Consider the following 23,300-nt stretch of genomic DNA (forward strand, 5'->3'; position numbering starts at 1 on the left):
ACGGAGACGTAGGATTCACGGTGGTGAATCCGAACTTCGGGAAACAAATCTTGTGTCTCCTCTCTTGTTTCTTTACTTTTGAGTTCTTGTTCAAATCTTTGTGCATATTGCTCGATATACTTGTTTGTGTGTATTTGAGTGTAGGTTCTTCGTGAATCTACTTGGAATCATCTCCGGGAACACACGACATCACTTGGTTTGAGCTAAAACTCTCTACACATCCATTTCACTCAGTTTCGGCCTCTGTTCTGTACAGAACCCGGAGAATCCGGCCTTTACCGGAGTTTCCGGACCTGTACACACCGGAGTCTCCGGACTACACCGGAGTCTCCGGTGAACAGTAATTCCAGGCATATAAACAGTATTTTCAGCCTTTTTCAATTTAAGTTTTATTGCATATCTCTTGCTACAATTGAGTAATTTTTGTCACCTTAGGATTGTAATTTCCACACTTCTTTAGGGTGATTGTGCACTAGTTGAGCCTAGCATATTTAGGTTTTTCTCTTGTGAAAAACTCGTTAGTTTATATTCCGCTGCAAATTTAGGCCAACGGTAGAAAGGGTTGAATTTTTGTAAAAACGCCTATTCACCCCCCCTCTAGGCGACATCATTGTCCTTTCAGTGGGTCCAGCGCTCGTCTACCGTCAGCAGCTCTCCGGGGCCTCGTGGGTGAAACACTCCTAGCTCCGTCTGGTGCTCGGCGGATAAGAAGCTGCGATGCTTCTTGTCCACGGCAGCGTCCAAAAGCTCCGGGGTCGAAGGCTGAGCCATCTCTGCATTTGAAAGACATGTACATTAATACATTGATAAATAAATACAAGAACAATATACTTCGAATGCAAATTAACTATATGCGAAATTAACACATATTAAACTGGTACAAAACTAGCTGACCTAGACAACAGGTGCATCACTGCCTGCACTTTTGGGACAATATTTGTAAGTGTGACCTACTTCATTGGACTGACTGCATCGCTTAATCCTAGGGCCAGCCTCGGATTCATCCATATCGTTACGAATCCGCCGAGATTGTCTTCGGCCCGGTGCGTTCTTCATCTTTCCCAAATCAGGCACATATATTCTTGAAGGCCCTGGGTTACTTGTAAAAGTGTCAACAATGCCGTAACCATACAGCTCCTGGTTCCAGGTGTTCAGTACTTGATCTTTCATGAAATATTGTGACACATATTGCCTTGGAAGCATATGGTGCTCCACGCACGCAGCTATGACGTGTGTACAAGGTTTGTGGAGTAATTGTGGCTTCTGACAACAACATATGCATGTCCCACTCCTTAGCACACACTCTTGAATATGCCGCTCACGTCTAGCCCCCCTCCTACCCTTATCCCGACACAGGACACTGAACCTGTGCTCTGCTGTGCCCTCTTGATTTGCGCGATGCATGTGGGCCTTCCTATTTGCCTTCTCCATGTACTCACATAGCATCCGGCCATAAAGCATACGATTGTCCTCCATTGCAATCTTAGCAACTGCATACCGATCAATGAAGTACTTGCAGGTGCCATGCAAAATGCCTTCTACAATTCCAACTAGTGGTAGGGACCTCATTCCTCGCAAGACCCAGTTATAAACCTCTGCAAGGTTTATAGTCATTACTCCATACCTGGCACCACCACTGTCGTACAGCAGAGCCCATTTTTCATTCGGCTCATTGCGTATCCACTGTGAAAAGCTCCTAATAGATGAGCCCGATCTCCTTACAATCTGCGGAGTATCGGTTGGGAGAGGACTGAGAGCTATTGGTTCCTCACCGTTAGGTGCGGCCTCCGCAGTTTGTTTAAGAGTCAGTTCATCAAGTCTTGCCCATAATGCATTGAACTTACGTTGCTGGTTCTGACTGCACAACTTCTTGAAGAGCTTCATTAACTCTTTGTTTTTAAACTGTCTGTAGAAGTTCGCACCCATATGGCGCATGCACCACCTGCTTTTGAGATCTGGCCACTGTACTGGTACACCCCGTCGCACGCTACCGTGTTGCATATCCAGCAAAGCCTGCAACAATCCTGCATGTCTATCATGAATGAGACACACATCTGGTCGGTCAAGAACAATTGCATGCTTCACCCGCTCTAGGAACCAATACCAGTTGTCCCCATTCTCACTCTCCACGAACGCAAACCCTAGTGGCAGGACTTGGTTGTTACTGTCGACCCCTATTGCAGACAATATCTGCCCTTTGTACTTCCCAGTTAGGAATGTTCCATCTAGGCATATGATGGGTCGGCAATATCTAAATGCTTTGATAGTTGCACCGAATGCAAAGAAAGCACGCTGCAACACTCTTTTTCTGCTGTACTCCACATCAGTAGAGGGGTAATGCTTGATATCATAGTAGCTGCCTGGATTTCTTGCACAAATTGTGGCTAATTGATGAGGTAGATTATGATACGAATCTTCATATGTACCGAACCTCATCTCAATAGCCTTTTGTTTCGCCCTCCATGCCTTCGCATAATTTATTGTGTACTGGAACCTTTGCTCAATAGCACGGATTATTGATCGTGGCTCATACCTTAGGTTGTCCACAATCTCTCCGTACATAACATTTGCAATGAAAGCAGAAGACAGGTTCCGGTGGGCGAACTCTATTTCCTCAATATGACAATTATGTTCCTCAACTATTGAGCATTGCCAGTAGTCTGCCCATTTCCCTCTGAATGCGTACACCCGCCAAAGGCACTGAGGAACCAAGCACTTCACATCGTACTCTCTTTTACTTGATTTAACAACCTTGAATTGCCGACGAAGAGATAACGACCAGAATTTCACTGCATCAATAACTGCCTCTTTTGTAGGGTACATAGCACCCTGTGACACCTCATTCTCATGGTATTGCCACGGTGTCTGGTCAGCCTCGCTAACCACCAACTTCGAAAATTCTTGATCCCGCCACTCTGCAGGAACTGCAGCATTACCCTCCTCATCAGAAGAATCCTCATCGGCAAGGCCTTCCTCCAACTCTTCATCCTCCAAATCCATATCTTCAATGATGCTAGGGATGTGCTCCCCTTCATCAGCTACACCCATCGGCTGCAGCTCTAGAACATCACCAACCTCCTCTCTGGACCCTACATTAGCCGCCTCTGACTCATCTTCCACTGCCTCACTTGGTCCTGCTACTGCTTCTGCAGAGTTCACCTCATTTCGATCTTTCAGGTACGCCTCAGCTAATAAAACAAGCGGCAGGCCACGATCACAGCATATATCTACATACTACCTCCAAGTTGATGTGGCTTCGATGGGAACAAGCTCACCAAAGTATCCATGACTAGCACGGCTCAGAACAGCTTTCAACTTCAGCTCATATTGCTGCGGATCCAGTTGAAAAAACCGCATGAGCCATTTGCACACACCCACAATAATCCTCTCATTAGCCTTACTAAGCCCCTTCATAACATGACGAAATCCAAATAGATCTACACCGTTGGGACCGTACATAATTTCACCCTCACCATAATATATCTGAAAAATTAATTTATCTGCCATTCCTGGAAACACCCACAAACATAACACATGTTAAGACAACAAACTATATTTCTGATTATCGGATAAAATAGTTTTTAAATGCTACCCTAGGTTCGCAAATTAGCATCTATTATTGACTCATACGTCCGTATGTACAAGTAATATACTATAAACTATATACTACAAATAACATACTGAAAATAATATACTAAAAATAATATACTACAGGTAACAAATTGAAAATAATAAACTAAAAATAATATTCTATATTGAACTATTATCGTACAATTTTCTAATTAAATTTGACAATTTTCTAAACCCTAGATCATAAATATCTAAAATCTATGTCATATACTACTACTGCACTAATTAACAACAATAAAAAGGATAAAAAGATTTACTTGAAATTTTTTTTCAAATCCGCGGCCCAAATGCAGCAGGGCTTCGCCGATCTCTCTTCCTCCCCTCTCCTCTCCTCTCTTCTCCTCTCTCTTCTCAACTTTTCTTTTTTTCCGAATTTTATGATTTTTTCCCCATTTTTCGGGGTTTTTATAGACTCCAGGGCGCGAGGGGCCGGCGCGGGGCGACGGGCGGGAGGAGCCCTTACCGCCCCCTGAGAGGGCGGTAAGGAGCTCTATCCGCCCCCTCAGGGGGCGGTAAGCCTGTGGGGCCCGGGCGGGAAGCCCTAACCGCCCTCTGAGGGGGCGGTTAGGCCTACCGCCCTCTCAGGGGGCGGTTAGCACCCGTACCCGGCGGTTAGGCCTACCGCCCTCTCAGGGGGCGGTTAGCACCCGTACCCGCCCTCTCAGATGGATGCAGCCCCCTGAGAGGGCGGTGGGAGCCTACTTTTGCAAATATTTTCGCCGGAATCTATTTATTTAAATTTTAACTCAAAAAAATATATAAAAAAAAAACTCATGCACATGCGCTATGCGTGGCCCAATTTGGGCCCTATTTCGCAAAACCCTCGGCCCGTTAGCCCGAGATTTCGTTGAACTTCTTGTTTTTATACTATTTCTTAAATCGGAAAAATATAAAAAATAGACATCTCTTTTGAAAAATCGCACATCTAGACGCTGTAGACTTTCCAACATGCGACAGGTAAAAAACAACAACATTCTAATACTCTCAAAATTCATAACACTATAAAAAAAGTCACGAAAAGTTCTGAAAAAATATAGAATGTAGATGATGTTATAATCTAGCTCTCTAAACGTTTTCAACTCAAATAATTACTTATACAATGAGAAAAAAAAGACAATTGTTATGGTACAAAGTCTATCTCTCATTGTACATATCATATTTTTGTTTGAAACTTTTTAGAGAGCTAGACTATAGTATCCTCAGTGCCATCAATTTTTTTAGAATTTTTATGAGTATTTCAATATTTTTTTGAATTTTGAGAGCAATAGAATACATTATTTTTCATTTTTAAACATGTCACCTTTTCAACTGGCGACATGAGTCTATATTGTACATATAGTATTTTTATCTGAAATTTTTAGAGCTAGACCATGGTATACTCTAATCACTAATTTTTTTAGAATTTTTTTATTACTATTTATATATTATTTTGAATTTTAAGAGTAATAAAATGCAATATTTTTATTTTTAAACTTATCCTCTTTTCAACGGGCGGCCGGAGTCAAAGTGCGATTTTTAAAAACGGCATCTAGTTTTGCAATTTTTCTATTTAAGAAAAAAAAAAGATTTCGTTGCTACTGGTTTGAGGAAAAAAGAAAGAGGAAAAGAGGAAAAGAAAAAAAGACCAAATCGATAAGGCGGCGCCGGTAGTGAGCAGCCTGCGGCGAGCGAGCGGGGATGGCGGCGAAGGGAGTGGCTCCGGCGGTGGCGCTGAGTAGTGGCCACCGGATGCCGGCGGTGGGGCTGGGCGTGTGGCGGATGGAGAAACCCGCCATCCGCGACCTCATCCACTCTGCGCTCCGCATCGGCTACCGACACCTGGACTGCGCCGGTACGTACGCCTCCAAAAACCCAAACCCGACGATCTTGACCTCTAGCAGTACATCGAACCGAATCCCCATGTTTCTTTTGATGCTACAAGAGTGTTCGTGTCCTGACAAGTAGTAGATTCGTATAGCTTTCTGATAGTATGAATGATACAGGCATGCTTAGACAGTTTGCGTTATGCTGTAGACGAGTGAGATTTCTTTGGCAAACATGCTAACGAACAGGGAATATCCGAATATGAAATCAAAGTTCTGGTGCCTCTACGGGAATTTTATTGTACTTAGTTGTTTTGGTCTGCAGCTGACTACCAAAATGAAGCTGAAGTCGGCGTTGCACTTGCAGAGGCATTCCAAACTGGACTTGCCAAGAGGGAGGATCTGTTCATAACAACTAAGGTTATCCGAATTACAAAATGCTTTTACTTTTCGGAATTTGGAAAACTGGCCTCTGGACCAACTTGCGTACACTATGTCAATTTGGCTGGAATTTTCCAAGAAGTCATGCGCTGACATTTAAACATCATCTGTTGCGTGCAATAACTTAGTCAAAGTCTTAAAATCTACTCATAGTCTCTAGACTGACCGGATCACAAAACATGAATACTGGATTGTACCAGTGATTTTCCAAGCCATGATTACCATTTAGCGTTAACTGACTATGAGTCATGTGCTCTTGAATTCCAGTTGTTTTACTGCATTTCATCCTTTTGGGAATTCTTATGGCCCGGATGTGATGTCATGGGGACCCTGATGTAGTTTTTGATGAAACTACGAGCTTGTTCTCTAACTCTGGAACATACACCTGATTCTTAACTCAACAAGAGCGTCACTCGTCCTCTTAGCTGATGTGTCTGATTCTCCATCCTGCTGCAGTCTTTGTTTATCTCTTCCACAATTATTATGTGATTGAAAATTCCACATCGGTTATGATTGTAGCTATGGAATTCAGATCACGGCCATGTGGTTGAAGCCTGTAAGGATAGCTTGAAGAAGCTGCGCCTGGATTATCTTGATCTCTATCTTGTTCACTTCCCAATAGCTACTAGACATACCGGTAAATTCCTTGCCCTATTTTACATAATAGTTAGGAAGATTCAATGGGTGGCTCACAGAATATGAGTATTTCAATTGGTTACAGGAGTTGGCACAACTTCTAGTGCTCTTGGTGATGATGGTGTGCTAGACATTGATACCACTATCTCATTAGAAACAACATGGCATGCAATGGAAGAACTTGTTTCCGTGAGACTGGTTCGCAGTATCGGGATTAGGTAAATTAGAATTATGTTTTTTCTTTGTCTTGTTGGATCAGCTTGACTTTTGAGATATTTAGTCTTGGCAAGCCTGCCTTGGTACTATGATTCATTACTTTGACAATTTTGTTGAAATATGATTTTGTTGTTTTTAGCTGTAGTCGTAGTTTAGTTCAGACAGAAACTATTTAGTTCAGTTGTTCCCTTATTTACCCAGTGCAAAAACTCGCTTGATATACATGTGCCTCTTATCTGCAGCATCTCTCATGATTTGGTTCTCCCAGATCTTTCCGGTTATTGCTGTTGCATTGTATAAGTTTGTGTGCAAATTCACTCCTACTTTTTGCCGTCCTCCGTTTATGTTCATCCCTTTTTAGTTAAAAGTGTGCAGTTATTTTTCTGGCAATTTTTTTATCCTTGCTTAACCAAAATCACTAAGGTATTAATTATGTTCAGTGTAAAATTTAGGTTCTCTGGGTATAGCTCTTGCCTTCATCACAAAATTCTTGTATTCTATTTGACTGGAAGTATGGCTACTCATTCCAAAAGGATCTGAAAAATGGGTGTCAGCTATCATCTATACAGTCCACTATAATGTATTTTGGGTTTTGTGCTAATCCCTGTTTTGTGACATTGCACAGTCTTTGCCGTTCTTTTGAACCGGCACCATTGATGGTGCCTGAGTGATTAAGATTCAGAATAACCAGAGGGATGAACTACCATGTATCTTACACTTCAATTTTGTTGTTCCCACTTTTGTCATGCTTGGAGACTTTCATGGTCTACTTTTCATCACAGATGAAATCATTTTCACAAATCTCATTATAGAGTTATTCGTGCAGCAACTACGACATTTTCTTAACCAGAGACTGCTTGGCATACGCTAAGATAAAGCCTGCAGTGAACCAAATTGAGACGCACCCTTACTTCCAGCGTGATTCTCTTGTTAAGTTCTGCCAGAAGCATGGTATCTGTGTCACCGCTCATACCCCCCTGTGTGGTTCAACTGCTAACACAGAGTGGTTCGGCTCGGTGTCATGCCTCGACGACCCTGTCATCAAGGTGTTTATTCCAAATCTCCAACGCAGCATCACACTAATGTTTCATATTTTTATACCTACCTTGCACTTTGGCACCTTGTATTGTGCAATTCTGGTGACAACTTGGCAACTTGTTGCTCGGCCGCTGCAATTTACAGGGTTTGGCTGAGAAGTACAACAAGACTCCTGCTCAGCTCGTCCTCCGGTGGGGTCTCCAGAGGAACACGGTGGTCATCCCCAAGACCTCCAAGGAGGAGAGGCTGCGGGAGAACTTTGAGGTCTTCGATTTCGAAATCTCGGGGGAGGATATGGAGAAGATCAAAGCTATTGACAGGAACTACCGCACTAACCAGCCTGCCAAATTCTGGGGCATCGACCTGTATGCTTAGTTTACTTGCATCTGAGCTCCCATGTACACGTTTCTGAATGCTGCTCCCAGACAGCATCAATAATAAGGAGTAATCTTCTCCATTTGTGCTCGATGTTATCATTTATCACCCCATCTATTCCCTCCAGCTCAGATTCACCATCTCTGTTCGTGTCAATTGTCTTGTGACAGATACTGTTTTGTCTCTCATGCATTATCTACTTAAAAGGGTTGCACCTAAGGTTAAAAAAAACATGGAGAACTTTTCATTCCATGGTTAACCCATTGTATCAACTGGAGTAACTTGTTTGCTGAGAGGCTAGAACAACGTGCACGGTGCCAAGAATTGAACCAGATGGAGGCCTAGCACTAGGATGAATTTCATAAATCTGAGGTTGTGCAACCATTGTAGACCTCTGAATGGAAGAGAAGAGTCGATATGCTCCATCTCAGCACAAAACTTTATATTGTTCAGGATCTTGGTGAAAGCGGAGCATGCCATCCTTCAGGATCCCAGCATCGGGCGTGGAGAAGAAAGGGGAAGGGTAACGGGTGTTGGTTAAGAAAACGCCTGCCGGGGGGGGAGGGGGGGTGGTGTTCGCTGCAAGTGCTCGCAACGCACGCCCGTCAACTAGCATTTCAGTATGGTATTTAGAAACATATTATTATAAATCCCCTGCTATTAAAATTACAAATCAAGCACATATCGTAATGAGATGACCCGATTTAATTTTTTTTTGTAATAATATGAATTTAAATTTTAAAAGATTTGTAATAGGATTAATCTATTTTTAGAAAATTTGTAATGGTGTAATGGATGGACCGAATTCCCAATTTCTAAGAGATTTATAATGGCTCTTGGTGAGCTTTGTGGCAGCGGCAAGCAAGCAACGCATCCATCCATGGCGATGACGATGCCCCAACCGGGACCGCCGGCGCCCCTCGTCGACTACCTCGAGTCCGACACCTTTGCCCCTCCCCCTCCCCCGCCGCCGCCGCCCGCCCCCTCCACCATCCTCTCCGCGTGGTCGCGCCTCCGCGACTCCTCCTCCTCGCCCGCCGCCGCCCTCGAGACCCTCCATCTCCACCGCCGCGCCCTCCGCCTCTCCGCCGCGCACGTCTCGCTCCTCCTCCCGCTACTCCCGGTCCACCCGCGCCTCGTCGCCCCGCTGCTCGCCGCCTCCCCGCACCTCCTCCCCGCCTCCCTCCCGGCCGCCCTCCCCCTCTCCCCTCTCCTCCTCCTCCTAGGCGCCCGCGCCTCCGCCAGGAGCGCCAAGGACCTCCCCAACAACGCCAGCTTGGGGAGCTCCACCGCCAAGAATCTCGGCAGTGGTGAGTCTGGCAATAGCCATGATGATGAACCTGTTGTGGCTGTGAGTCGCATTCTTGAAGATATGGAGCAAGGGGATCAGAGTATCGATGATCTTGATCACCTTGCGCTTGCCGGGATTGGTTACGTGCTGGCATCTGCTGATGAGGTGCAATTCAGAAGGATTCTTGTATCCTTGTTTAGGATTTGTGGGAGGATTGGGAATCTGGCTGTTGGTGTTCGGGTTCTTAAGCTGGTGGAATGGCTGGTAATGGGGCTCGTCGAGTCGAGGAAGATGCGGAAGGTTCAGGTGCTCTTTGAGATTGTTTCGCCAGAGAAGTGCGAGGGCGAGGGTTATGTGCTGTTCCCGGTGGTGATGGCGGCCTGCGGTGGATTGCGGGCATTGAGGGTTGCTTCGGCGAGATACCGGCTGGACTTTGATCCAAGGTTGAAGGAGGCGCCTGAGCGGACAATTCAGTTTGCAGCTGAGAGGGCAGTTCTAGAAGGGAGGCGAGCCGATGATCAGCGTATCCTTGTTCAGTGTCTCGCAATGGGCTTAACACGGTGTGGGCAGGTCGCATTTCATGAGTCGGTGTTACAGTGTGTCTGTATGGGATTACTGAAGGAGCTCCTCCCCCTGCCTGATATGCTCAGGATGTCAGTTGAAAGTGCAGAAGGGAATTCAGCTGAGGTTGTCAAGGCTCAGGTCAACCAGCACCTTGATAGTGTCCTTTTCAAAGAGGCGGGCCCGGTGACCGGGGTTTTTTGCAATCAGTATTCATATGCCATTGAAAAGGCTAAAACTTTTGTTGAAACTTGTGTGTGGGAATATGCCCAGGAGTTGTATTGTCATCTTCGTGCAGCAGTGTTGCTGCACCGGGGGAAGCAGGATGATTTGCTCATGGGGTTTGACAAGATTGCCGAGGCAGCTTTTCTTATGGTTGTAGTCTTTGCAGCCGAGGTAACCAAGCACAGGCTAAATGCTAATTCCTTGGAGGGGTTCCAACCTGAGGTTGCTGCTAGGATCTTGGTGGCGTTCTCTTGTGTGGAACATCTGAGGCGCCTGCGTCTTCCTGAGTACACTGAGGCAGTGCGGCGTGCTGTACTTGCCAATCAAGAGAATGCAGCAGCTATTGCTTTGTTCATTGAGTCAATGCCTTCGTATACTGAATTGACAAGTAAACCAGGTTATTTAAATGCCACCTCTCTTGCTGTGTCGTTCTGATTAGAATTCCTGTTGTGATTACTAGGATGTGCTGGCAACTGTTGATTAAGATTCATGTTTGGTTTATTATAGATTTACCAACCTTGGCTGGAACAAGGTATATCTGGCACAGAGATGACGTTGAGACATCACGCATGTTGTTTTACCTGCGGGTTGTGCCAACTTGTGTTGGCCTCATTCCAGCTCATATGATTCGGGATAAAGTGGCTTCAATCATGTTCTTGTATCCTTTTTATATTCCATTATATTTTTCTGTCTTCTTATTTATTATTTTTTACTTCATTTATCAAGATTCTCAGTATTAAAAAAATGTGTTCCTTAGCACGAACAAGATACCTACAGCATTCAAATGAGAAAGTTACAAGTGCTTCACACTCTGTGATGGTATCTTTCCTGTCATCCGGTAATGATCCTGATCAGGATGATCGAACGGCTTTGAAAGAACAACTTACCTTTTACTACATGAAGAGATCTTTGGAGGTAGTTCATGCAGTATCCTTTTCCATGTTTGATTTCTGACTGGAAGATGACTTATTTTCTGACTTCCTTTCTTGATAGGCTTATCCTGGGGTAACCCCATTCGAAGGATTAGCATCAGGAGTTGCAGCACTTGTTCGACATCTTCCTGCAGGGAGCCCTGCCATTCTTTTTTGTATCCATAGCCTTGTTGTCAAGGCTAAAGATCTTTGCGATACTGCAAAGGTTCAGGACAAATCCTTATGGAGGTCATGGGAAGAGAGCACAGAACCTTGTAAGAAAATATTGGACTTGTTGCTGCGGCTCATCTTCCTAGTGGATATTCAGGTATGACCACGTGGTCCTTTTGCCCCCTCATGGTTTGTAGAGCAGTAGATTTTTTTGTAAGATTGGTTGTTGGTGCATTCAGGGTATGGTTGATCAATTTTGTGAGCAATTCATTTATCACTGCATAATGTTGGAGATATGGACCAACTTTTCTCTCATAATGTTTTACTAAAGTAGCTAGGAGAACTTGTTGGATATTTTTCATGTACTGGCTAATGCTTATGAAGATGGAGGCTATTGCGGTGATTGATATTCAACGACTCTCGAACCAAGATGTTCCACGTTTTGTAGTAACACACCCTTTTTTCTGTCTTTGCAGTCATTCCCTTACCTACTGAAGGAGGTCGCAGAGTTCGTCACTTTGCTACCAAAGGAAGGCCAGGGTGCGCTCCTCGACGACATGTACGCCCGCGTCGCGGAGTCTGACGATGTTACTCGGAAGCCGGTACTTGTGTCGTGGCTGCAGTCTCTCTCCTACATAAGCTCACAGTCGAGCTGTGAAAAATCTCATAGCAAGGTCACAGGTGCGTCCTCTGTAGGAAGCGATGAGCTGAGCCTGAACAGAACTATGGCACGTCTGTGATATCATCTTGCTCGTGCTTGTACATTAACAGGAATGCATAATAGAGTGGATTAGATGCAAAGTGTGTGAGCTATACGTTATACCTTTTTCAGCGAGGATTGTCTGTGTACATATAACGTTCATAGTAATCCGGTATTGTTGTTGGATCCTAATTTCACAATTTACACAGGCAAGAGGACTTGCAACAGTGTGGTCATCCGTTGATTTGATCTGACCTTTTGCACAGATGAAGAGTTTGGCTTCTGAATCTACCAAATATCGCAAACAAAGTGAACATACTTGGACAAACCGAAAGTTTCATAAGCTGTATTGCTTCAACTGTGAGCATTGGGTTTACCGATTTGAGTCGATGACAATACAAACGGACCTTCCGTTCAACTGTTCAATGCCCATTCGGAATGGGTCAACACGATTTATTATAGTAAATACATGGTATTATCGCGTGCCTATATACTACTGTATAGTTAGATGCTCATTTGCCACCAGGGGTGATATGGCCACAAACTTAGCAGCCTATGTCATACGACAATAACGCCAAATCTCAGGAAATGGCAGGGACAGGACCTGGCACAAGTTCTCGGCTAGTGAAACAAAACCCATCAACCAACTAGCATGAAGCTCAATGGCAAACCAAGACAATGTCACTTCTCCCCTTTTCATGAACCTGATGTGTACGTGTATCGTGTCTGAACCCCCTCCAATAGCTCCATGAGTTTTCCTACAATGAATTGAGCAAGGAATGCTTACTGCGACATGCTTTGGCAGCAAAGAAATACATCGAAGGAGAGGAAGGCATGCATACCTGTGAGGAAACCGATCAATGGCACTGGATTCAACATTTTCTCAGCCTTCTGGAGATGCCGCCTGTCAGGACACAACAGTAAGCATGGGCACAAAAGACTAATCAAGCCATTTATCATCTTAGGGAGTCACGTTCATTACTTGGTGTAATTGGCGAAGAACGGGTCTCTCATCACATAAAGGGCCCACATCATCTTTCGCCTTTTCAACTGATGGAATTGAAGCAAAGAAAGAAAGAATAGCTAATTCAGCACCGGAGAGGACATGATCAAATAAAACTGAACTAGTTGGCAAACTGAAATCATCTTGCCTCGTCCCTCTCAGCAGAGGAGAGCTGAAGCACTTTCCCTCCTCTATGATTTAGATCAGTTACATGAGAATGGATGCCAAGACTTGTGAGCTCCACAGCAAGCGACACTAACCACGGGGTCCATGATCTGATCCCAAACTTTCTGATCAAAAGTACATACACGAGTGGTCTGAATATGTGGACAACCTCACCCAAGAAAAACAAGCGCCCAGAAACACCTTTAGCGGACCAAATACTTGCCAGAGTTGGCTTTGGCTTCTCGAGCACCATCACTACACAGCAGAGAAGGATTATCTCACTATACAATGAACTGTGGTTCACAAAGATCAAGACAATTAATAGATGGATGCCTGATTCAGTTTAAAACGTAATACCAGGTGGCTCGGGAGTAGGTTGGAGCCTCATCCACATGGGATCTGACATCATCTTTGCATTCTGGCCAAACTTGTTCAAAGCAGCTACTGCCCTTCCCTCAAGACTCTTAGATACAAATCCATATTTTCCATCCAGACCGTTCGGCGCTGATTTATGACCATTTTGGGAATGTCCATTCATTGGATAGATCACTGGAACCCCATTACCATTTACTCCATAATTATCTTCAGGAACAGTCACCTCTTCTTCATTTGCCACCTCCCCTCCTTGTAAGAGCATCTTGTATCCACTCTGCCGAAAAGCGGCTAACCTGACACCTGCTCTGAAATGTTGCGCAGCTATTTATCATTTGTCTGAACCAAACCAGTAATGCCAGCCAATATCAGATATGCAGCTAAGAAAACCAACAAATAAAGTAACTGTCTTACTTCACCCCTTCAGTAACAGCAAGGAAACCCCACTTGCGATCATCACCAACGAAGTGCTGGGCAGCGACCTCAACAACTGCCTCTACATCCTTTAGTACAGAGACAACAAGACCCCATGGAATAGCTTGCTCCTTGGAGGCCAATGAGTGAACTTCAGTCGGCGTGTCAATTATGTGCTGGTTGACGGAACTCACAACCCCCAGTAGTGCATATACTGTTCAGACAATGAAATGAGCACTAATGTCAAGATATCAAGCTTATACCACTTAAAAAAGACTTCACTCAAACAATGCACTGAAAACATTGTCATCTTAGCATGCACATGTTTACAAACCAAACAAATGTCTCCATAGGGGATTGACTTTCCTAGGCAAGATTATAGCAAAATTCAAGAGCTAAGCTTTGTGATGTCATGTTTTGGATTAGTAACAAATTAGCTGGGAAGATAGTCTGCATTCCTAGATTTTAGTAACAGCAGAGGGTTTTGATTCCCCAACACATATGATATCCTGAAGCAAAACATGTTCAATACAGACTGTTATCTGCAAACCCTGAGATCTTTTCAGACGGGTGAGTGAAACAAATTTCTACGGCCTCTTACATTGAATTGCTCAAAATGAGCATGACACTAGTGTTTTTTTGCCAACAGGAGCCGGAGCCGGAAAAAAGGAACACAAATTCTGAAATATGCTTAATCACTTCAGTGCTAGGCTACCTAAGGCATCCGCACATGAGTTCCATAAAAAAAATGACCTGATACTATAGCGTCCATGGTAACACAAAAGCTAATTCTGGACTTCTGGTACCTATGTGATTTTATTAGCTTCTCAACAAGAAATATGGTTTGTACTTTGGCAGTAGAGTGTAACAAACAGATTGTTTTGCCATAACAATATTGATCGCATCTTGGCCCGAAGTACAAAAACATCATGTTTTCCTCCGTGCAATGTGCATGCAGACATGAGATCTCAGAAACCTAGGAGAGCAGTTACGGTAACACCGGAAACAAGGCCAAACAGGAAACACGGTTGCCAAATTATGTGTAACCATATGGCATCTACATAACGTCACTTATTGATGATGAAAAATCAAGGTAACACGGTTGCCAGATTATGTGTCACCATATGCCATCTACATATTGTCACTTATTGATGATGGTGAAAAATCAAGGTAACACGGTTGCCAAATTATGTGTCACCATATGCCATCTACATAACATCACTTATTGATGACGATGAAAAATCAAGGACCTTGGGCACGTGAATCACATGCAACATGACTGAGTGGGCACAGGGTGTCACCACATGTCAACTTCTCCCACCCAAATTTTGGCACCTGGGCCTCCATATATCTTCAAAGTAACTAGATATACAATCTATACCTCTTAGATCATAATTATTCCAGCACATTATACCTTCAAGCAGTCCACAACATATTTCTGGGAAGGAATGTTAGTTGTGCCCCCTAATTTTTCATCTGATTAACAGTTAACATACAATTTCACACTTCAAGACTTCCATTCGCAAACGTAAGGAATTGGTACAGCTTAAAGGCCAAACAACATGATCCGAGAGACAGTAAACATATGACTGGATTCAGATAAGGAAACCACACAGTGGAACTAGATGTTACTGCAACTGAAGGAAGAAGGAAGGATCATTGACAGCACCTGCTTCCGGTGCGATCTCTGAGTTGGCGAAACGCTCAGGGAGTATCCATGTCAGACCCTGAAAAGAGTTAGAGCACGCATAAGTCGTAGCCTTCAAATTAAGAGACCATGGTAAGGAATTGGCAAAATCCGCGAACCCAACTATGTTCCATGACTTGGAGCAGAAGCAAGACGAAAATTGGAAATCAAACATGAAATCAGTAATCATACGTGCTCAGTAACAACACATGAGGTCCCAAGCAACAGCCGGAGCACACGAATTCGTGTAAACCCCAACCGACCACGAAACCGCGCGATTCAGGCAAACCCAACCGAAACCCATATCCCAAACCCTAATAAAAGCACCTGAATCGACGAGCCCCACGCGGACCGTGCGCTACGAGCTCGCGGGGCACAACAGAAGGCACCAAGCTTGAGGCGCCCAACGAAAGTAAAGAAGGACGCAGGGATCGGGGATTACGTTGGCGAGGGACTCGAGGGAGCGGACGAGGTCCCGGTTCTTGCGCACCCAGAGCTTGTAGGCCTCCATGGCGACGGCGATTCAGCCGCCACCGCCTGCTGGGCTCCTTCTCCTCCTCCTCCTCCTACTCCTCGAGCAGAAGCTAGGGACAGTGGACGTGGAGGATCGGAACCCGTGTGATCGGCGGCGTGGCAGCCTCGGAAGAGGCAGGGGGCGGGCGGCGTCAAGTGCTTGCCATCGGGGAGGTCCGGGTGGAAGAGGATTGGTTTTCTAACGACGGAGCTGCTGCTGCTGCTGGAGATCGTGGCGTCAGCCTGGCAACTGGTTGCCTGACTGGTGGCCCCGCCTGTTCAGTGAGGCAGAACTCGATTTCCTTTTACAACTTTTTTATATATTTTTAAAGAAAAATACTTTTTCATTCCATTAACCGCATAGCTAAATCGTCAGCGACCTGATCTAAAACGAAACCGGGGCACAGTCAACCCACACATGGGTGTTTTGCTCGGATAGACACATGGCTAGTAAGAACATTAGCTACTAATAGATAATCATAAATACTTGTTATTTAGATTAAGATCTGATCAAATTTTTAAAATTTTAATCGTAAATAGCTTTTAAAATATTTAATTTAAAAATATAAAAATCACAGTGTAAATTTATTTTAAAAAAATACTTTCATAATATTATATTTTTATTAGATATTATAACTATATTATAATAGAAAATGATAATCAAAGTTGCACGCCGAAGATTGTAAAAAGTCGAAAGCGACATATATTTATGACCGGAGGAATATCGCTTCGGATAAGACACGATCTCCTAATGCATGACTTTGATCACTATTTTCTATTAGAATATATTTATAAAATATATCGATTTTACAAATTATTAAAATGTTTTTCAAGATAATCTACATATGATTTATGGTTTTAAACTAAATATTTTGAAAGCTATTATGAATCAAAGTTTTAAAAGATTAACATAATTTTTTTCAAAATTACATGTATTTATGACAGGAGTTGTACATAAGCATTCAAACCACAATTGACAGTTGGGTTTGCGCTAGCTCGCGACTCACATGCTCCCCGCTCTACTTAGAAAATGGAACCTTCTGCCGAGTATAAACCTACCATCACCTTGCTGAGTTCCCAAAAAAGGGAAAAGATAACACCCCTCGCAACCCTCCCAGCATTAACTCCTCAGGCGTTGCTGCTCTCGCTCACGCTGAGTTACTCAAGAAAATGGTAGCATGCCAAAGCAGTTGTTTCCAAAATAAGCCCTTGCTTCAGATCACCTTATTGCATAGTGCAGATGGCGACCCACCATGCTGCGATGCATCCTCTGCTCCAAGTCCGGCAAATCCCAGTTGAGAGCTCTGCCATGGATGCCAGATTCGAAGGCGGAAGTAGGGAGCGCTCGACCTTTATGGAGGTGCAGAATCTGGCTTATTTGGTGGTTGAAGGAGGGGCGGTTGACAAGGAAGGGGCGATTACGGAGGTTTTGGTAAGAGGCGGCGGCTGATGGCAGGGGCACTAAGACAACGAGCTTGGGAGGGGAGCACAATGAGAGGAGTCGAGCTGTGGAGAGCTATGGAGAGGAGCCAAGCTGCATGCCTGCTATGCTGGATGAGCCGACGGAGGTCACACAGCACGATCTACGGTCATGTGGTGTACACGTGTAATGATCAAAACGATATATGGATAAGGGTATCTGAAAATACTTTAAATTTACATGTATAACATTGAATTGAAAGTTCTTATGAGTAGGTAAATGAAAATCATGTCATACAAGTGGATTTTTGCAAAAAAATTTTAAAAAAATCGTGATTATACATGTGGATCGAGTTTTTGATCTCTCTCTCCCCTCTGCCGATCACAGAAGCTTCCGTAGTGATATTAGCGGCATGCCATCGGAGGATTCCAGCGAGGATTGGCCCAGAAAACACACGTTCGATTGGCATCTCGGTTACGAGGATGGAAGCCCCCCGTGTCCAGTGGGTGCATGAACGTACGCCTCGCCGCCTCGGCGACACCGGGAGGAGGAGATCGCGCAGGAAAGCACCCCCGCCCTTGAATCAGTGAATCGTACTGCATCACATCTGATGCCGAATCTTGACGACATCACATCTGATGCCGCTTCAGATCTCTGCGCAAGCATGCGAGCATCTTTTCAACGATCCATTTCGGTTCAGAATCAGATGTGATCTTGCCTTTCTGTTAGAAAATGACGCCATGTGATCGGTGAACTCAAGCGATAGGTCAAACACTCACTTCACAGCAGATTCCATTGATGACGATAATGACGCTTACCAGGTACCAAACACGATCACATCAGTTAATAAACTCTGACAACTATGAGTCTGTCTATGGCATAGGACCAACTGAACCAGAGAAGTTCAATAACTGCTACTACAAAGTTCAAAATCCACTAGTCCAGCAACCAGGCACAAGAAAACCTCAGCTTCGACGTGAATTCGAGCAAAATTGCGGCATAGGGCTCCAATGGTACAAGGATATTTCAATCTGGCTCGGGTTACACAGAGGGGTGACTGGTTGGAACCACCTGTTCTCATTTCTCTACAACACAACCGAAAATCAAAAAAATTGGGGGGGGGGGGGGGGGGGAGCACACCATCATCTTAGATTAATGCAGCCGAAACAGAACTCGGCGGAGCAGACAATGAAATCTTAATGTACAATGGGGGCAGGAGGCACAATCTACTACGCTACTTCGAGATCCTTGAAGTACTCGTGCTCGAGAGCAGCCCGGGCATTGATCCTTTTGCTTGGGTCCAAACAGATCATTTTCTGCATGATAGTGGGGAGAAGTCAGCAAGGTTATGAATGCATGTAAATATAACCATATATTTGGGATAGGGTAAGGGTAGTGTAAAGCAAATGATGCCACCAAGAACATATAAACTAGTCCAATCATGTGTTGTAATGTTGATATGTTACAATTCGCACATACAGTGTAGTACAGGAAGCACAAGCAGAGAATTTGTAAGTTCATCTCAGTCATACTAATGACATTTGTATACGACACACACAAGGCGGTTTCCACATTCCACTTTAATGCCCTGTGTAGGTGATGGTAGACCTATAACTAGAATGGACAAGTTGCAATACCTCATCAAAAGGATGCCTCTGCCTATAGCTGCAACTAACAAAATGCATCCAAAACAACAACGGAAGAGAAATACCTACATTGTTACTATCCAGGTGGCACTTGCAGTCAGCAAAAGTGCTTACATGATGACAAATTGGTACAAAGGATGAGAAAGGGTTTATGCACAGATTGGCCTGAACATTATGTAGGAAACACAACCTTAGAACACCATTATGCAGTATTTGCAGACAATGCAAACAACAGGTTGACAAAAAAGTGAATGGCGATAGGATCGCGCAAAAAAAGCAGCAGAAATTATATTACTAGGCTGTAGGTTTCCCTCTTCTCCCAGTTGATTAACCCTTGAGTTCTTCAGATGCAATTGAATGTCAGACTTCGCATAACCCCACACCAAAAAGGCCCAAGTCCTCTATTTACTAAGCAAAACTAGTGACAACATGCAAAGCACAGAACATGACCAAGGAAAAGTGGCGTTGCTAGGAAAACATAAGAAAACACAAGTAAAATTATGGAATGCAAAGCATTCACAAGTCGGACTTACAGAGAGAAGATCAAGGCCTGCAGGTTCAAGAGTTGGGACCACCGTTGCAAGATCCTACAGCATGAACCTCGTGTTAGAACAAAAAGTATCTAGTATAGCAATCATAGTAATGTTGAATTATCCTCATACACAAACATAGAAGAGCCCCAAACTTGTCGATTAGCAAGCAGAGCCCAATAAAAAGAAGTTTCAACCCCTATCCACCGCCCCATGTCATATCCCACTATTCACAGTGATAAAAGAAACTTGTTTATGATTTACCACGGGGGGCCACTTGGGGAAAGATGACTTGTAGTCAGGTAATGAAGCGACACCTGGCCAAGTTTCTTCATTTGGAGTGCCCATAATTCTGCAGTGACCGAAGAGAATGTACGGCCCAGGTGAGGTATTTGTTCAGAAACATGCAAGAAATTAATGCAAGTTTGAACAACATTTTTTAAACAGAAACCTGAAAATCTTGAACAGCTCATCAATCTCAGAATCCCCAGGAAACAGTGGCTTCTGGTTCACCATTTCAGCAAAAATGCAACCAACTGACCACATGTCAACAGGGGTGGAATAATGCCTTGCACCAAGAAGAATTTCAGGTGCTCTATACCACAGTGTTACCACCTAGTGAACAGCAGCTCAGTTCCAATTAAATGAAAACAAGCACAAAAGGGAAGGGAATATAGAAGCTGAATGTCATGGTAACAGCCCATATATGCCAGCCACAATATGTTAGCCTCAATGCAAAAAGGTTCTTGTTCTAGTAAAAGAACTTCATTATCCATGCAGATGGTGGTTGTTCTAAAACTGTCCTGTTCAACAGCCTTTCAAATTTTATGTAACAGCCATTTCAGTATTTCACTGTGTGTATGCATATGTTTTTGTTCCTTTTGTCCTTCCCATTTTAACTTTTAACACTTGCTCTGTTGTTTGTACAAAACAATGTAAAGAATATTAAGACACGCTACAGAACAACACACGCCAATGGAAGGCATCAATCGTTAATGGCGGTTACAGAATACTAATCCATTGTTTTATTATACCTACAAATACACGTGATGTGCAAGCGAGTCGGAGAGTAGTACTGGTACACCATGAAGAGAGGTGGTGTGCATGTCTCAACTACAGAGTTCAATAACTACAAAATGTGTTGCGATGAAAGGGGAAATGATAGCGCATTTGGTCTGATTCATGAAAAGTAACTGCATTCATTTTAGAACATGTAAACATGGATATTCATCTGCAACGTCCGGACAGGTGAACTCCATACAAAGTGTACCAGACCGACGACATTTGGTCCGGCTGTAGAATGTAGTACCTCGTGAGTGAACGTCCGAACAGGAATGCCGAACGCCCTTGCCAATCCAAAGTCAGCAAGCTTCAACAAGTTGGTACGCCGATCTATCAGCAGGTTCTGCGGCTTCAAGTCCCGGTGGAGCACGCGGTGCGAATGGCAGTACGCAATGCCCCGCAGAATCTGGTAGAGGAAGGACTGCACAGAGAGCATAGCACAACATTACATTTCACATCTCATAATCATCACTCGCGGCCTCAGTGGAGTTACTGTTATCTGTTACTAGTAAGTGATACTATGTGAATCCAATTCAAAGCAAAGCAAGGGGACTAGCAACTGACTTTGACTATGCGGTGGTTCTTGAAGTCCGGGGAGGAGTCCATGTGCTTCTTGAGGTCGAGGTCGAGGTACTCGAAGACGAGGTATATGCACTTGTCGTTGTGCACGACGTCCTGCAGCCTGCAGCACACAGGCGACGACAACTCAATCAGCAGCTTAGATGGTAGTCATTACCCATCCATCCATCCAGACAGGCAATCACTCCTCGGCTGCGCCGCGGATCGAACTCAACATGAGTAGGCGGCAGACACGGGAAAGTAGGGTTACCTGACGATGTTGCGGTGGTGCATCTCCTTGAGGAGGGAGATCTCGCGGATGGCGGTGGAGGGGACGCCCTCGTCCTCCTGCTCGAGGCGGATCTTCTTGAGTGCGATCGTCTCGTTGGTGTGGCGGTCCTTGGCCTTGTACACCACCCCGTACGTGCCCTCCCCGATCTTCTCCATCTTCTCGTACTGCGCCACACCATTTACCGCCCCGCATTATTTACATGGGATCGCCACCACACACACACACCGCTCATTCCTCCAACGGATTGGAGAACGGAGGGGGCGAAGAGAGAGGAAGCGGGAGCAGCGCGATCGGAGGGGGCGGGCTGGCGGGCTCACCTGGTCCATGGCGGGGCGATCCGTGCGGCCGCGGTCGGATCGGGAGGGGCGGCGGCGGCGACGGCGACGGCGGCGAGGGGTCTGGTCTGTGTGGGTGGAAGGGGAGGGGAGTGGGGGTCGTGTGTATGGTGGACTAGTAGAGCCGGGTTGGCTTGGACTAGTAGTGTCGTGGTGCCGTCGCTGTCAGAAAATCATATGGCTCGCGCGGGTATTATATGCGAATCACCAAAATGCAGTGCCGCGAAATTATTATGACGACGGCGGGAACGGCCTGTGGAATAAAGGTGATGCTATTCTCCACACCTCTCATTTTGGAAGCTATCTCAGTTAACAATTATCTTTTTTTTCTTTAACCTCCGTCCGCTCAGCTCCGCCGGCTTGATCCGTCCGATGTTGTCTGCTCCCGTGGCTCTCTATTCTTCTCTGCCTACCGCCCACGTCCTATTGCATCCTTGCCTCTTGCTGTCGGCACCGTCCACTGATCATCTTTCGTCACCTATAATTGGCGGCTTCCTCGTCACCCACACTTGTCTCCTCCGTCGAGCCAACTTGTTTTTTAGACATCCATTTAAGCCCAGAAGCACATCAACGACCTCCAAAACCCCACCGCTAACCCTCTGAAATCGTCATCGCCTGAGTATTTCAGATGCCTGATAATTAGAAAGTGTGTGGAAATAAATTTATGAGCTCTATCTCGTCTAAGATATTACTTCTCCTCTTATATCCAACTGAATTTTTTGTGTTCACTGGTTGTTACTGATTGTATAGGGATCGTAAAATAATTAAGCAATATCGATGACTATCAGCTAGGCTGTTGAATCTCTATTACTTAAAAAATACATAGTACTTCGTGCAACTCATATGTCCTGCATCCATATCCTGCCCCCCCCCCCGGATAGCCACCCGCCTGGGCCTGTTGGGCTGCTCCAACCCATTCCTGCGCCCCAGTATGTCATACTCGCCCCCAATCACCATCGTCCATCCTCGCCTCACTCCCTCCTCTCATCTTCCGCCGCACTCCCTCCCCGCCCACCCCACTACGCGACCGACCACATGTGGGAGTGCGTCAAGTCACCCCGCAAGCCATGACCGTCCCCGGTCCTCGTGCCGCCACCACCACCTGATTCTTCTCCTCCCCAGATCCCTCCTCGTGCTCGCCGTGCGTGTCATGCTTTCACGCCGCCCCTCCCCAGTCCTCCTCCTCGTGCTCTCTCTCGCCCTCATCTTCCTCCTCCTCTCCCCTTCCTCCCCCTCCGTCTCCCACCTCTCCAGTTCCCTCGCCTCCACCCCCAATTCTGCTTCCTCCTCACCCGCGACAGCCGCC

The 23,300-nt window shown here is 45.0% G+C and overlaps 4 protein-coding genes across 4 annotated transcripts; 2 read left to right on the forward strand and 2 right to left on the reverse strand.

Moving 5' to 3' along the window:
* Positions 1 to 5,212: 5,212 nt before the first annotated feature.
* On the forward strand, positions 5,213 to 8,231 carry LOC133922780 (NADP-dependent D-sorbitol-6-phosphate dehydrogenase-like). The gene is made up of 6 exons (XM_062368263.1): positions 5,213 to 5,461; positions 5,758 to 5,852; positions 6,393 to 6,510; positions 6,595 to 6,727; positions 7,552 to 7,771; positions 7,908 to 8,231. Exons 1-6 carry the CDS (start codon positions 5,308 to 5,310, stop codon positions 8,136 to 8,138), a joined length of 951 nt encoding a protein of 316 aa, XP_062224247.1. The 5' UTR covers positions 5,213 to 5,307; the 3' UTR covers positions 8,139 to 8,231.
* Positions 8,232 to 8,936: 705 nt separating this feature from the next.
* Positions 8,937 to 12,189, forward strand: LOC133922781 (uncharacterized). Its single transcript, XM_062368264.1, has 5 exons — positions 8,937 to 10,612; positions 10,723 to 10,873; positions 10,983 to 11,130; positions 11,209 to 11,454; positions 11,774 to 12,189. Exons 1-5 carry the CDS (start codon positions 8,968 to 8,970, stop codon positions 12,035 to 12,037), a joined length of 2,454 nt encoding a protein of 817 aa, XP_062224248.1. The 5' UTR covers positions 8,937 to 8,967; the 3' UTR covers positions 12,038 to 12,189.
* A 127-nt stretch (positions 12,190 to 12,316) lies between these two features.
* On the reverse strand, positions 12,317 to 16,381 carry LOC133922782 (peroxisome biogenesis protein 16-like). Its single transcript, XM_062368265.1, has 8 exons — positions 16,081 to 16,381; positions 15,621 to 15,678; positions 13,952 to 14,165; positions 13,523 to 13,845; positions 13,149 to 13,420; positions 12,980 to 13,047; positions 12,840 to 12,901; positions 12,317 to 12,755 (listed from the first exon to the last, which is right to left on the reverse strand). The coding sequence occupies exons 1-8, from the start codon at positions 16,147 to 16,149 to the stop codon at positions 12,694 to 12,696; spliced, it is 1,128 nt and encodes a 375-aa protein (XP_062224249.1). The 5' UTR covers positions 16,150 to 16,381; the 3' UTR covers positions 12,317 to 12,693.
* A 2,028-nt stretch (positions 16,382 to 18,409) lies between these two features.
* LOC133922783 (cyclin-dependent kinase A-2) lies at positions 18,410 to 22,168 on the reverse strand. Its single transcript, XM_062368266.1, has 8 exons — positions 21,977 to 22,168; positions 21,639 to 21,823; positions 21,374 to 21,491; positions 21,057 to 21,230; positions 20,199 to 20,362; positions 20,012 to 20,099; positions 19,751 to 19,804; positions 18,410 to 18,887 (listed from the first exon to the last, which is right to left on the reverse strand). The coding sequence occupies exons 1-8, from the start codon at positions 21,983 to 21,985 to the stop codon at positions 18,801 to 18,803; spliced, it is 879 nt and encodes a 292-aa protein (XP_062224250.1). The 5' UTR covers positions 21,986 to 22,168; the 3' UTR covers positions 18,410 to 18,800.
* Between the last annotated feature and the right edge of the window lie 1,132 nt (positions 22,169 to 23,300).

The sequence above is a fragment of the Phragmites australis genome, chromosome 6 (assembly GCF_958298935.1).
Source record: "Phragmites australis chromosome 6, lpPhrAust1.1, whole genome shotgun sequence".
In the NCBI taxonomy this organism is placed as follows: Eukaryota; Viridiplantae; Streptophyta; class Magnoliopsida; order Poales; family Poaceae; genus Phragmites; species Phragmites australis.

Bases quoted from the DNA above. Each gene is read 5' to 3' on its own strand.
- LOC133922781 (XM_062368264.1), top strand. From the start codon at position 8,968: ATGGCTCTTGGTGAGCTTTGTGGCAGCGGCAAGCAAGCAACGCATCCA. The intron at 10,874-10,982 runs GTATCCTTTTTA...AGCACGAACAAG, and splicing joins GTGGCTTCAATCATGTTCTT to ATACCTACAGCATTCAAATG. The intron at 11,131-11,208 runs GTAGTTCATGCA...CTTTCTTGATAG, and splicing joins ACATGAAGAGATCTTTGGAG to GCTTATCCTGGGGTAACCCC.
- LOC133922782 (XM_062368265.1), bottom strand. From the start codon at position 16,149: ATGGAGGCCTACAAGCTCTGGGTGCGCAAGAACCGGGACCTCGTCCGC. The intron at 15,679-16,080 runs GTAATCCCCGAT...AACTCTTTTCAG, and splicing joins CCCTCGAGTCCCTCGCCAAC to GGTCTGACATGGATACTCCC. The intron at 13,846-13,951 runs GTAAGACAGTTA...GCAACATTTCAG, and splicing joins GCTGTTACTGAAGGGGTGAA to AGCAGGTGTCAGGTTAGCCG.
- LOC133922780 (XM_062368263.1), top strand. From the start codon at position 5,308: ATGGCGGCGAAGGGAGTGGCTCCGGCGGTGGCGCTGAGTAGTGGCCAC. The intron at 5,853-6,392 runs GTTATCCGAATT...TTATGATTGTAG, and splicing joins ATCTGTTCATAACAACTAAG to CTATGGAATTCAGATCACGG. The intron at 6,511-6,594 runs GTAAATTCCTTG...AATTGGTTACAG, and splicing joins AATAGCTACTAGACATACCG to GAGTTGGCACAACTTCTAGT.
- LOC133922783 (XM_062368266.1), bottom strand. The intron at 21,492-21,638 runs GTAACCCTACTT...TGTGTGCTGCAG, and splicing joins CACCACCGCAACATCGTCAG to GCTGCAGGACGTCGTGCACA. The intron at 21,231-21,373 runs GTCAGTTGCTAG...CTCTCTGTGCAG, and splicing joins AGAACCACCGCATAGTCAAA to TCCTTCCTCTACCAGATTCT.